Source organism: Pyrgilauda ruficollis, unplaced genomic scaffold (assembly GCF_017590135.1).
Source record: "Pyrgilauda ruficollis isolate IOZ18807 unplaced genomic scaffold, ASM1759013v1 scaffold92, whole genome shotgun sequence".
Taxonomy (NCBI): Eukaryota; Metazoa; Chordata; class Aves; order Passeriformes; family Passeridae; genus Pyrgilauda; species Pyrgilauda ruficollis.
In genome coordinates this window covers 468,174-483,084 of record NW_024531266.1, presented here as the reverse complement: position 1 = coordinate 483,084, position 14,911 = coordinate 468,174, and the positions used below count along the sequence as shown (strand labels likewise).

General features: G+C 38.2%; 1 protein-coding gene across 5 annotated transcripts in view; it reads right to left on the bottom strand.

The window, feature by feature from the left end:
- NNT (nicotinamide nucleotide transhydrogenase) overlaps positions 1 to 14,911 on the bottom strand; it is a 42,314-nt gene extending 27,403 nt beyond the window's left edge. Inside the window, exons 1-12 of one of the 5 annotated variants that reach the window (XM_041489302.1) lie at positions 13,736 to 13,877; positions 12,406 to 13,654; positions 11,458 to 11,577; positions 11,156 to 11,160; positions 8,985 to 9,113; positions 6,521 to 6,750; positions 5,187 to 5,404; positions 4,563 to 4,650; positions 3,859 to 3,947; positions 2,859 to 3,046; positions 1,966 to 2,099; positions 21 to 212 (exon numbers count right to left, since the gene is read on the bottom strand). In XM_041489302.1, the coding sequence (XP_041345236.1) occupies positions 21 to 212; positions 1,966 to 2,099; positions 2,859 to 3,046; positions 3,859 to 3,947; positions 4,563 to 4,650; positions 5,187 to 5,404; positions 6,521 to 6,750; positions 8,985 to 9,015 (1,170 nt within the window). In that variant the 5' untranslated portion in view covers positions 9,016 to 9,113; positions 11,156 to 11,160; positions 11,458 to 11,577; positions 12,406 to 13,654; positions 13,736 to 13,877. Of the gene's footprint in view, positions 1 to 20; positions 213 to 1,965; positions 2,100 to 2,858; positions 3,047 to 3,858; positions 3,948 to 4,562; positions 4,651 to 5,186; positions 5,405 to 6,520; positions 6,751 to 8,984; positions 9,114 to 11,155; positions 11,161 to 11,457; positions 11,578 to 12,405; positions 13,655 to 13,735; positions 13,931 to 14,868 lie in introns of those variants that run through there. The other 4 variants (XM_041489299.1, XM_041489301.1, XM_041489298.1 and 1 more) reach the window with 4 other exon arrangements.

The following is a 14,911-nucleotide window of genomic DNA, read 5'->3' as shown; positions in this document are numbered from 1 at the left end:
TAGAGTATTTACTGGCTTACCTTCATTACTACAGTTCCTCTAATAACATGATCCAGAGTCCCATAGTCAAAGTCATCTTTTGGATCAAAGTAGAAGTTCTCTTTGTCAGGACTAATAGCTTTTAGAAGTTTGATAATATTATTAGAATACAGGGTACTGGCCTGAGTAGCCATTCTGCTAGGCAGATCTGTGTACCCAATGTGTGTAACACCCTGAAAAAAAAATCCAAGTAAAATAATAAAGATTTGTACAATCTCTGAAAAAGCATAATCTCTTCCAGTATATCCTTCTGGAAATATCTATCCAAACTGTATCACTATCTTGGTTCATAACTCCAACTAAATCGGCTATCTGCAGCTCTGACACTAAGAGACAGATCACTCACAATAGCTACAGAATTCAACATGATCAAATCCAACACCTTAAACTCTTTAGCAACAAGACTTCACAAAGAGGAAGATATTGGTGCAAGAGCTTGTCTTGTCTTCTCCAAATCGTACATTCTCTCAGAACATAAATTCTTTAATCCATCAGGTATCAAATTAATCCACCTAATGCTTGGCATCTTCTCGGTTTTTCTGGAGGGCAGGCACTGGAGACAACTTTCTGTATGCCACTGGAGTGAAGGGAGCTCCCTCAGAGCTGTGCAAGTGATATATCTGAGTTCATATGTGTATTATCGAGTTTTAGTGCAACACAACACATATGTACGCAAAAATGTAACCTCATATATCCTCACTGCTTAAAGAACTAATGAGAACTAAAGGATATCAGGCTTTAGGAAGGAATGGGAAGCTGAGGCTGGCATACACTCTGAGGTGTTCAAAAGCAGGCATGTGTTAAAACACTGCTCCCACAACTTACAGCTAAGATCCATAAACACTTCCAGAACTCTGGCTTCCTAAGGCAATGCTCTAGTACAATCCTAATAGTTCTGCACTGCTGCTATTTTCCATAACACAGAGCCAGTACACTAAATCCAGGGGTAATACTCCTCTGACTAAAAGTGTTCCATATAAACCCTTCATGCAAGTATCTGCTTACTTCTCTTCCACATTCTCTAGTTTCAGGTTTTAAGCAATGACATCAAAAGCCCTAGAAAGCCACAAAGACAAGTGCAACATGTGATTCTTTGACATATATAAACAGAATTCTGCTTATGTCAATGACAACCATGGCAGCAGTGTCCTACAGGCTTCCCAAATAAAGGTATTATATCCTTGCATTACCTAGGAAATCTGCTACTATAAATCTCATCACCCAGATTTCTGTAATTGTTAGCAGATTTCCCATAAGCACCAAAAACAATACCCAAAAAGCAGAAAGACAATATCTCAACTGAGCAAATGAACACTGGAGCAAAACCAAAGTAGTTCAGTCCAGACCAAAACTGCTTACTTTAAGGAACCAATTTATGCTACATGTACTTTGGGTTTCAAGTGCTTTGGATACTCATGTTGCTGAAGATAAAGAAAACCTCCTGAAGCTGAAATAGTACTGAGTAAGCCAGAGACTTTGTACTGAAGTAAACACTGAGAGTCTGAACCTCAGTGTTCACCTATAGCTTCACCTATGACAGGAAATGTTAACCTCCAGTCATGGAAGGTGATAAGTAAATCAAAGAACCTATTGCTGCTGCTGTGTTTTTTTAGATAGACCAAGAAATAGATATCAAATCCCACCTTCAACTCAGAAGAGACAAATACTGGACTAGGAAGTTTAAGTAGAAAGAATTCTGTAATATCCATTAACAACCAAATTAACACTATACAGAGGTATTAGTTTCTTTAAAAATATTCAAATTTATGTATTTAAATAGTGACCAAATGCAATTCTAAAGGACTGCTTCAGCCCAAAGCAGCTGAAAGACTGTTGAAAATTCAGCTGCTTATTTTCAGCATACAGTTTACAAAACAGCATAGAAGTTAGGTGAACTGAGAATGAACAGCAGATTAAAATGCTCACCTTATGAACATACATTTCTCCAGGCTTTGTAGTCTCAATATTTCCTCCTGCTTCTGCAGCTAAATCCACAACAACTGAACCTTCCTTCATTGATTCAATCATATCTTTCTTAAACAAGATTGGAGCTTTTTTGCCTGACAAAACAAGGCATAGCAAGTTAAACACAAAATACAGCTTTCTATCTGTTGAGCTTAGGAGATGCCTTCTCTTTGCTCTACATATAGGTTTTAATTTTGTAAGCAAAATTTTCAAGTAATTGGTACCTAGGATAAAAAAAAATCACAAAAGTTTGTTTTTTTTAGAAAGACAGAAGAAGTGCTAGAACATCCTGCTCCAAAAGCATACAAGAAAGTTATGCATGGTACTCTACCAAAGATAAGTCCAATTCTGCCAGCAAGCCCACAGTCTTAACATCTAATCTTACAATTCCAGTCATAACAAAAAATTTTTTTAAAAAGACACCACATGGCCAGCTATTAAAATACAGACATTGTGCAACACAAAGCAGTAAAATCTAACATCTACCTTACTATGTTTCAAGTAAAAAGAACGGTTCTCAATCAGACTTGTTTCAGGGCACAAGCTGTATAGCAGAGGTAGCAGTGATGCAATAGATATGTAAGAGAATTATATATTCTCACTTTATTACTAAATAGTCCTTTTCTAGTAAGAAAAACACAGCCATATTTGATTCATACTGATAGTCTATGAAAACAAAAGTTGTTTAAAAAAATAGGACACACTTTAAAACCAGGCCTTTTTCACAGAAGTGTAAAGGTACATGCTCACACAGATATAATTCATTAACCCCTCTGTTTTCATGCAGATGCAAGCTCAAAATATGACAACTTACCTAGAAGAAAGAAAATTAGCATTTTTCACATAAAACATACCTGGAATAAGTGCTGTAGTGATGATAATATCAACATCTTGGCACTGTTTGGCAAAGAGTTTCATTTCAGCTTCAATAAATTCTTTGGACATTTCTTTAGCATAACCACCTTGTCCCTCTCCAGATTCCTTTATGTCTACTTCCAAAGGCTCAGCTCCAAGAGACTTGAACTGCTCCAGGGCTGCAGCTCTAGAAAAAGAAAATTGCAGTTGAGAGAAAAAACACTACTTTGAAAATCATGACTTTACCAGTGGTTTTAGTAGCAATCTTCAGACAAGAGAAGTAAAACTTATTCTAGTATTAAGGAGACCATAACAAAAGTCCTCAGCTTTCTGTATTCAGTGCAAAAAATAATTGCATTGATAAATTTAGGTTCCAGTCAGACTTCAACAAGGAATGAAGGCAGCCTATGGTTTCCTGTATAGTCAGCAGAGTTGCTTCAAGAAAAACCTCAAAGCTGAGGCTTTCCTGATTAACTCTCCTCATGCATTTCTGTTGTCATGATTTGGTAAATCTACAGCCCAAACTAAGGTGCCTAAAACGGGAGATAAGCACAGAACCCGTGGCCTTGTCTTTAAACTGTGAGATGGAAAGTACTAATAAGTCTTATTTTCACAGGGAAAATTGCCAGGGGGTGGATGTTTGAAGTTGTGGCTTGTTAATATTCTGTATTTTGTTTTGCATCATATGACATCACATTAAATAGAGAGACTAAATTTCAGTGTTAGGTGAACAGTGACAACATGCAAAGAATGAAACATAAATGTTCTTGAATCTCAAGATAAAAGTATCTAGAGTACTTAAGAAGGGAATTAAAATAAAAATGAAAAAGTTTTAGACAGATTTTAAAATTAATAAAAATTTAGGACTAATGATGGCATAAAAATGGTAGGAAGTGAATTATGACTCAATGTAGTACAAATTATTTCAATCTAATACAGCCATAAACAACTTAATCTTCAAGAAATTTCAGATTGATATTACAATTTTCACACCCTTACCTAGTATCAAATCCACGAACCACTGCACCCATCGATTTTGCTGCTCCTGCAGAAGCCAGGCCAGCAACCCCTCCTCCAATGATCAGCACCTAAAATGATACATCTCATTAACCATCCATTTAAACAAGATACCTTACAAGAAAACCAAATTTAATTGGGTGGAGTTACCCCATACATCCAGGAGTTTAAAAGCTGTAACTCTTAATTACACATATCTAAGAGCAAACTGTTCTGTAGCTAACAGTTTATCTAAGTAAACACAGGTTTTCTCCTTGATTTATCTTCCTTTTTTCTTCTTTAATTCTACTTTCCTTTCTCTTAACCCAATCCACCTGTAATTCCAATCAAGTAAATCTTTCCATTACACTCCTCAATGCACCAGAAATACCAGTATCTCTGAATATTTTTAACTGCTTCCTTACCTTCTCCTATTTTGAAAAAAAATAAATCCAACCCCTTATAGCTAATCTGATGCTTAAAACTAAGAAATCTTAAATAAAACTCAAATTATTCTCATATTCCCAAAACAAAACCAGAACAGATGTGAACAAAAAGTGGTATGAGAATAATTTCTGCAACTTCTGAAGTCTCAAAAGCAGCCCAAAGGCAGGAAAAAAAGCCATTTAACATAGTTTCAGCAACAGCTACCTTTGCTCAGAAATTCACATATTCTTTTACCACAGTGTGTGTTTAATTGCACATACCTTTGCTGGAGGAACTTTACCAGCAGCTGTGATTTGACCCGTGAAAAATCGACCGAAGTGATTTGCTGCCAGGACCACAGCCTTGTAACTGTCAATCGAGGATGAACACATATCAGTGTTTTCTCAGATTCAGTAAATTCTATTCACTACATCAATCTAAAAGATGAACATTTGACCAGAGGATGTGTAGGATAAAGCAAGCTTAGTATTTTACCATTGAACACAAGCTTAATAGTCTTTATTCATATTTCTATGGAGATGTCTGACAATATTTGATCTTTTGTTTGTAACTGCCATGGCAATTGCATTCACACTAAGTGTTCTTTGGGTTAGTTAGCTCCTAACAACACCAGATCCCCATGACAGACAATCTGTATTCAAGATAACTTAGTTCACAGCAAAAAGGTACTAGACAAAACAGTCAATGAACTAGAAGAATTGTGTTTTTTTTAAAAGCATTGCTCTGATCTGCTATAAAGCTAACCATAAAATGCTTTAACATCACCCTGCTTGAAACAGCTCTTCAGGAAAATAAAGATGTAGAATCATATTAGATATGCCTAACATCAAAGCACATGATTTTAAACCAGCTATACTTAATGAAGCCAAAAAAAAAAACCATACCCAGCAATGTTAGCCATGGAGCTGAGTGCATCATATCCCTGAGCAATGGTGACCCGTGGAACCTGATCCATAGCCAAGACAGTAGCTTTTTTTTCTGCAAGTTTTTTCAGGAGGTCTGGATTTTGTGCTGGGTAGATAAAACTAATCAGGGTTGCTGCTGGCTTGAAAAGATCTGCCTCATGTACACCTAGACATGAGTTATATACAGGAGCTCTCACCTGAAAAATACAGAAGTTTCCAAGTTAATCAGAGGAAAGAAATCAGAACACATTCCACTTACTTTCTCTCAGGTTGCAGTCTGTCCATTCCCATCCAAAAAGTACAGAAAGTATATCAAAAGCTATTTACACAACTGAACTGAGTAACTGCACTTCTCAGCTGCAGTCCACATCATGGAATTGGCTCTAGGTGGATTGGTGACAGGGCAAAAATTGTCAGCACACACCTTCACAAAGATCTGATGACTTCTAACCAGCAGTCACTTGCTTTTGTTACAGCTACCCTCAAATCCACCATTTTTAAGCAAAATGATTACTCAACATATATGACAACTAAGCTCTACAAACTAAGAATCATTATTATAAGGTTGCAGTGCATGACTACATACAGGGCATTTCATGTCAGATGTCCAGCAGACACTGATCTTCATCTATATTCACTTCTGAATTTCTCACTTTTCTCCAAACAGAAACCTCCTTAAAAGCATTGTTCAGAAAGCAGCTCTCACAAATTCTATGTTCAGTGCTGATGGGATAATTTTAAACAGAGCAACTGAAGGAAGCCTCAATAAGGTAAAGGCCTTTTTCTTTTTTTTTCCCCTTCCGGACTCTGCACAACCTAAGACCTCTCAAGTAAGACTGCTTTTAGCTCTTTTCTCAGTCTTTTAAACACACTTTCGCTGCGGAATTCAGAGAAGTTACACAATCATATTTTCTAAACCCAAACCATGCTATTTAAAGAGTAACTAGAGTTATATATTACCAATTTTGGATAAAAGATTTCTTAGAGCAGGGATCTCATCTGATTAGATTCCAGAACTAGTCTACCTCACTCTAGAAAACACAACAACTCTTAGGTAGTTAAATACTTGCTAGAGATATTATCCATATTTTTTTCAACATTGTCATTTACTTTTTTTTAGTGTAGGTGTATGCCTGAGCTATCAAAAAAAAACCAAAAAAACAACAAACCAGAACTTGAATCAGAACTCAAAATGGAAAACACTAATTTAAAGGACCTTACTTACTGAACTTTCCACAGATTATCAGAAAAAAAATTACCTATACATTTCTCCAAAAACAATGTAATAGGAAATATACTAATAAAGCAATTACTTTCACAATCAAATCAGAAGCCAGGACTTCCTTGGTCCCCTGGATCTTTGCTCCAACTTCTCTGTAATGGTCATCAGAAAATTTAGAAGCTTCTCCAGCACCAGATTCCACTACAACATTGAAGCCTTGCTTAACCAAGGCTTGAACTCCAGCTGGTGACAGAGCCACTCTCTTCTCATTCTCAAATATCTCCTTGGGGACACCCACAGTCAGTTGTTTATATGGAATTCCTGTAAGAGTGGCAGATAAGACAGCATTAGTTGTACTAAACATTAATTAACTGGTATAATGGACACTCTTCAATGTTGTACAGACACATGCAGACACATGTCACAGTTAGCAATTCTCCCTCCTAAGGGAGGAGGAAGCAGAATGCTATTTTCTAGGAACATTGTTTACATTTCCTTAAATTACAATATCTTCCTAGAGATCCTTGTTCTCTCAGCAAACAGCAGGTGAGCACAATCAGCCACACAAGCAATAACAAGTGTTTGGTGCAGTTCATACTCATTGTTGTTTACACTGTTCTAATTGTTTAACTGGCATTCTGATTTACATAATACATGGTGCATTGGTGATAACATGTTCTGCTTCAGGCCAGAATTTAAATTGTTTTCTAGTCACTTCCAGGTTATTGTGAAGAAAGAAATAAATGAGCTTGAACAGTGGAACTGCATTTTAACTGAATATGTTTGTAATGCATATCAAATTATGCCAAATCACTATCATTGAATGCAACATACGCACCACAAAGTACACTGAAAGGCATAACTACATCAATAAGGTATTCTAAAAGTTGTCACAGAAATGAAAAACGTGAATTCAGAAGTAGTTGAAGAACAAAGGAATATCCAGCTATTAGTTTCTTCAAAGTATTTTTCTTCAAAGTTATTTCCTTGTCTTAACTTGCTCAAAGCTCCACTAAGTAACACCAGGAAACTGCTGAAGTTGAAATTTAGGTTTTAGTTAGTTTTCAAATTACAAAATAACTTCATTTAAGTACAATGTGGCAGCTTTCTAACTTCATTTGAGTACAATTTGGCGGCTTTCAGTCTCATATCTGGGAGATAAACTTGTCTGATCCAAACAAGTGTTTAAATACATTATTTATGAATACACAGGCTCAAGCAGAATAATCATACATAAAACTATTACATTGCTTCAATTACACTGACACCATGCAGTCCAACACATAGGCTGAATCCTGTACCAGCTTTCACTGACATCTATCCAGAATTTAAACCTGGATTGTGACATTACTATGCAAGACATTTACACCACATGAATATTAATAAACTATAATTTGAGCAGTCTAAGCAGTCACTCATATTAATGATCAAGCAACAACAACAACAAAACCCACCAAAGAAACCCCAAACGTTAAAAAGGGGAGAAAGTGAATGAGAGGCTTGTTTAAAACTACAAATCTCTTTTTAAATTGTCCAACAATACTATGTATTGTGCTACAAAAAATTGTACCAGGCAAAGAACGCAAATTTTAGGAAGGCCTCCTTTTTGACGTTGAGATAGAAACAAGCAAAAAAAAGCTAAAAACATACTACAATATAAGAGTTTGAGGACTAGATTTAGATTTAAAATATCAAAATAAATTATCTGTGAAATTGAACCTGGATTACAATGTGCCTAAAATTGACAATCTGAAATTGTTTTTGGTTAGAAATTTTCAAGCTACTGTGAACTTACTATGTTCTGAAAAAACAGTACAGAGTTGCTAAGAACTGGTACTTAAATACCTACTTATACTTCTCAACCTACTAACATACTGAAAAAAAAAAATTAACACATCCAACAAGACAGAATGAAAGCTCACCAGACAAAGAAGTTCATTACTTCTAATTGCTGCAGGGGAGGCTTTACTGAACCACAGGAAGCTCAGGTTGGACACCAGGAAGAACTTCTACACTGAAAGGATGGTTAAGCACTGGAATGGGTTGCTAAAGGAAAGTGGTCAAGCCATCATCCCTGGAAGTGCTCAAGAAACGACTGGATGTGGCACTTAGTGCTATGGCTTAATTGCCAAGGTGGTATTCAGTCAAAGGTTGGACTTGATCTTGGAGGTCTTCTCCAGCCTTAATGATTCTATGATTGTAATTACTTCTACATTTTTTTTTAGCTTTGCCTTTGAAATTTGACTAATAGTAACAAATAATTTGAAGATAGAAGTGTTTTCATGTTTTATATGTTGGAGAACATTTGAAATATTTTAATCACAAGACAACACTCAAATTCAGAAAAACATACATTCATAGAACATAAAGCCAAAACAGGAGCAAGAATGCACATCTAAAACAACAGATCCACAAAGGTAACAGAGCTTTGCAATGATTTGTTCCACCAGCATACACCAAATCTAAACATCACCGTGCAACTCAGGCCATACCCACCACAGCAGCACTAACCACTTGTTACCAGCTGTGGTAACTGTTGCTGTCACTCAAATTACCCATGTCATTTGAAGAGACTTTTCTCCTCATCTCTTCTAATTACTACACAAAAAAGTCCTGCTTCTGATTTTCACTAAATCAACTCGGTAGAAATGAGCTCTCTTGTCTTTTAGAAGCAGGAATGAAACCTAGAAGATTGAAATTTGTTAGGATAACAGAGACCAATCAGAATTTCAGAGAAGAAGTAGCTCTAGGGTAGGATAGGATGCAAAACACTTTTCAAAAAGCACTGAAAAAAGTAAAGAACTAGAGTCCTACCTTCCCTTTCTCCTTTTGGAAGTTTTTGTAGCACAAGAATGCCAAAGGGAAGGAAAGGAGGCGGAAAACATGGGGGAAAATAGGGGAAGGGAAAAACAAGGTGAAAAGGAGAAGGAAAAAAGGGAGGGGAAAGGAGGAGCAAACAGGGAAGGAATAAATTATAGCACAAAGGAAATAGATAATTGCAAATTTAAAGGTACAAACACATTTGACTAAAGCTTTTATATTTCTCAAGCAAATATTTTAGCTCCTAAGGCTCAAATGACAATAGATGCTTCCAATTTTCTTTTGCTCATTTGCTTCTGTGTGGAGTATCAGAATAGAAGAGTAAATGGCTAGGAGTAAAAGGACAGGAATATACATTCACTAGATGCCAGATGTGTTTCCTCATTCCTCACTTCTTTCTTTATTGGTACACCTTGCATGCAATAAAAATTAGTACAACTTTTTCAGATAGAAAGTATTTACACCTTATTTAGTAAACAGAATGATCACAGACCAGCACTGAGGAACATGCTCTTCTCCAGAGCTTTAGGAGACCAAATCCAAGATAAATATTCAGCAAGTCCCATTTGCCTCATCTACTTTTTTTCTCTATCCCACCACCAGAACTCCAGTAATCCATAAATACAAAAGGAAATTAATACCTAAGCAACCTGTCAGTTTGCCAGCTTTTAGCTAGAGTAGGTATAGGACATTTTTCAAGTAGACTGCCCTGAGCTTCCACATGATTCAGCACCAAAATGGAGCAGATATCTACAGCTCAAAACCAAAGATCTGTCTTAAAACTGCAGGACAGGTCTTGGGAAGAAAGGGTTAAAAAGTGGAACACTGGCAGCGAGGATTGCAAAGCTGCCTTTCAGCTGGAAATAACTCTTGATAAGCCTATGTGAACAGCAGGTCTGTGATGATTTACTGGTGCCTGTGTCTCCACTTGTTTTCCTCTGCCTGGGTGCTGCTTCAGCAATACCGTTAGTGAAGTAATGGAAATAAATTTACCCTTTGGATTCTAGACATGACTTTGTGGCTGTCCCACCTGCCTGTCTGTGGTGACACAAACAACAGGGTATGATCAATACTCTAGCTGGAGGAAGCTTTGTGATTAACACAAATTTGGTTTGTCGGATTCAGCAATTTCATCAAAGTCAATAGTTTTGAAAGGTTGAAACCTAGGGTCATAAACTTAGGACCTTGATTTAGGCTTTATTCTGAGGAAGTTCATCTGCTATCCCTGCCAGGGGTTTAAAGTCACGTGAGAGTGTGAAGCCTACAAATTGTCTCTCTAATCTTTCATGTCAGATAATCTCTTTAAGTACTGCCTTGAGTATGTTTTAGTGACTTACTGCTTTACGACATCATGGACATCTTCCAAACACTGAGTGATATTACATACCTGGAGCACCTTTTTGACTCACAAAATTTTTTAGTATATTGAGTAGAAGATACACAGTACTTAGATTCTGCCACTATCAGAAGTAGAAGCACTAAATTTCACAGGTCTTGGAATGGTATATACATTCCAGTGAAATGCTCTGGCATATACATAACTTAGAACTTCAAAAAACTAGTAAGAAGCCACTCTCTCATTCCCTTACCACAATCCTAACCGTGTAATGAAGACATATTCAAACTTCAAGTAAACAAAACTATTACTGTGACTTTCTCCATGTAACTTCTATCCACAAGAATCTTAGAGAAGATTATAAGTCAAACTACAGCAGAAAATACAGTTTTTTGATCTCCTTAACCTGACTTTGGGAAGTAGTCTCCAACAAAACAGTACCAACCAATAGAAAGTGACTTAAGGAAAAGATAAAGGAGAAGTTTTGACTATATGCCATGTGCTCTGGGATTGAAAACAGGATGCCTATTTTTTATGTTACTCTAATAACCTTTAAACAAACCATCTCACCTGCACTGAAGATGAGGACATATTCCGAAGAACAGCAATATGATGTTGGAAAAAAGAAAAAAAATGGTACAGAAGATTAAATGAACACCTGATCCCTCCTATTACATAAATAAGGAATTTTTTTTAAAAAGGGAAATTAAAGGAAAATATTTCTGGTTTATAAATAAAATAAAGCTTACCTAGAGAACTAACCAAAAATTAACTGTTACTGGTTTAGAAAAAACATGAAATTTTAAGAAGTAAGCCTCAAAATAAAAAGGATATTTAAAATTCCAAAATAGAGAGGGGTAAAAGTCACAGACCTGTAGGACAAACTAATCTGGAAGTATACTGGAAGCTCAGTCAGTCACTCCATATGCACCTTTCCCAGGGCTTCAGAAAGTTTTGTGTCCATTTCTGAAGTAACTGGTCCTAATGACTACCTGGCACAGATTATGGGAATACCTGTTTACACCTGTATGAAAGTTCCTATGTTTCTATTAAGCAAGTGGCTGCATAATAGCTGGCAGTAAAAAAATTATCCATGCTACAAGTTCACTTTTCAGTTGACTTCGTATCTCCATATTTCTTCTCCCCAAGCAGCTACTGCTCTTGTACATAACACAGCCTGGGTGGAATGAAAGCTAACCTAAGACAAGGAAAGTAATAACTACAGCCTTAAGAAGATTCACTGTGACACTAGTATTTTCAGAAAACTTACTCTTCTTAGTAATACAGTGGTTTTACCAAGTGTTACAAAAATCAAAGCTAATGTCTGGAAGACTAAAACACAGTTATTTTGAATCTGTTACATTTTGATTCAAGAGCACTTAAAAAGTAAATATAAGCAATAGCCCTGCTTCTAATTTGTCATTAAACTGCTGTTTTCTCCTTGATTTGTCCTCTGCTGAATGACAAATCACATGTTACCGAAGCATACTACAAGGACAGCTTAATTATCAACCAAAAGACTACCAAACTTGTAATTCTCCACATTAAATAACTGCATTTCATGAATACTACTAATCCTTAAATAAAGGCTTCCATACAACAGATTTGACAGGGCAGCACTGAGCATTTAAACACATGACACTAATCAGAATTCTCCATAATTGTGAGAAAATTTTTCAAAAGTTATTCTTAAAAATGAGAAAATTCACAGAGTAGCATAACAATTTCAGTAAAACAGAAGAGATTCTTTAGTTTCATGATGAAATTTGTGGTCAAAGCCAAATACAAAATTGATTCCAAATTCAAACAAGGACACTTACCTGGGATATTTGAGAAAGAACTTTGAACCTAGTTTCCTATGTTCCAGTTTATGTTCCCAACCAAGGGACAATCTGCCATATGAAGACTGACAGATGTCTCTTTCATTCAGACATTTAACATGGAAAAAAAATTGAGAGAATCTCAAATCTATCAAAGAAATTCTGGTTTCAGCATGCAACTGCAATACAGATTTATCAGGAGCCCTCAGAGCAAAGAAACTTCCCCTCATGACATTTCTTCGGAAGTCCCAAAATCTTCAGTCACCAAGTTGAAAGGACCACAAAATGCACCATTTATTGTTAATACTGCCACAAATTCTACACAACACAGGCTTCTCTGAAATACTACATGCTACTTTTGTGTCTTTGTTTCCAACAGCACTACTTTCCTTATACTCTCGAGTACCTAATGTAGTTACCAACTGTCTAGATTCGGAAGAACCAAATGTCATGTGTGCAATCAGTCCAACTCTCCACATTAATCTTTTGCAGACTAAGATCCTACATCTGCACAGAAGCAGGGTCTCTAAATTCCAAGGGACACATGACCCATGCAGTAACAATGGGCAAAAATAGCATTAAACCTGCATTAGGTATTCTTCAGTCTTCCTTCCAACTGTCAGGTTATATACAGTATAGAATAGAGAAAAAAATTGTCAGTTCTGATCTTCATGTACCAGGCTCATGTTAGAAACTGGAAACAAGGGTGCCCCCTTTCCCAGTTTGGTTTTTTTTTTTTCCCTGAAAATACCTGAACTTTCCCATTATCTGCTGAAATGCAATTTGTGCAAATACACTAACAAACCCTACTTGTGAAGATACAGACCAATAGTTTTTTGAAGTGATACAATGTAAGTGTTTCTTAAACAAAGTTAAGAGATTTTTTTCAGGATGGGATAATAATGTCTATATATACCCATGCTAGAAGATGCTGTCTTTGTGAGGTCTGTATTTTCTCTCACATGCATGGAAAGAGCTGCATTACCAAAACTAATGGGGAACTCGGGACGTGAACTAAGAAAAGCATTTATGTAAATATTTCCTTCAAGCAAGGAAAGTATTACCAGCAGCTCAAACCCTCTAAAAACAAAAACTATGGGGACCCAAAGTATTCATAATAAACACAAACACCTTCTGTGTAAGCCCTATAAAGCCAGTCTAAAATTGTGCTGCAACTGACTCAAGTATGCTGCTGACATGATTTAAGAGCGTTCTTTCTATTTTAAGTCTTTTCTGTACTAATGCAGATCTGAAAGAAAAAAAAAAAAAAGAAATCATTTAAATTCACGTTTTAAATAAAACATTGCTTACAGTACTTTAATCAATTTACCTGGCTTTGGAGCTGCCTGAGACCCAAGCACCTGGTGGGTTCTAAACATTCGCAAGCACAGCACTTTTGCGGAACACGCCTTCGGCGGGAACACATTGCCAAAAACAGGAGCTGAGCATCCACCCACAGCAACACGCAGAAGGCTCGCCATTGCACCCAGACCTCACAACAAATTCCTTGCCACGTATGGAACCCCTACAGCAAATGTGAAAACAAATCAAGAGTTATTAATGATACTGTACAGAAGGCATGTAAACGCAGCAGGTTTAGAACCAGTCGACTGCCAGTAGCCACGAGACAATCATTCCTCACCACCTTTATCTTTCAGGCTAGAAAAAAAAAAAAAAAAAAAAAAAAAAAAACCTTTTCTTTTTTTTTTTCCAAATTAAGTAAGACAGCTCTTAAACAAAGCAACTCGCGTGACTAGCCAACCTAGGGATCGCATTTCTGCGACTCAAGGCCATTCTCTCTTTACACCGTTGCTTTAAAACGGGAACTGTGGTACGGGAAAACCGCGGCGCCCCAAAGCACCAAACAAACGACTACAATCCGTGCCACAGTTCCCTCAGGAGTCACCCTGGGTGGGACACAGCTTGCAGGCGCCCGGGAGGCGCAGCAGAGCACGCACTCGGGGCGGGACACCCCGGCCAGGGGAGCCGGGAATGTGCTCTTCGCCCGGAATCCCGCCGGGCCCCCGCGGCAGCGGCCCCTTTTCTCTCCCGTCGCTATTTATAGCCCGCGGCCACCGAATGACCTTGGACGGGCGGCTCGTCCCCCGCCATGCACTGTCCCCGCTCGGGGGACACCCCGCAAACCGCCACCTCCCCGCTCCCCGTTCCCGCGGGCCCCTTCCCGGGACACCTGCCTCCGCCCGCACGTCCGTCCCGGCAAGCTCCCTCCCTTCCTCCCTCCCCCGACAGCGTGGCACCGCTGTCTTCTCCCAGCAGCTGCCCCCCACATGCCCCGGGAGAATGAGGCGGCGCCGGCAGAGCACCTCACGGCGCGGCGCACACGCCCCGCGCAGAGCCCCGCACACGCTCCTCCCGCAGCCCCGCACGGAGCCCCCACCGAGCCCGCAAGCCGCGCTCCGCGGGCCTCCACAGAGAGCTCCGCACACAGCCGCGCACACGCACCGCCACAGCCCCGCTCGACGCCTCGCTCCCGCCCGCGGTGCCG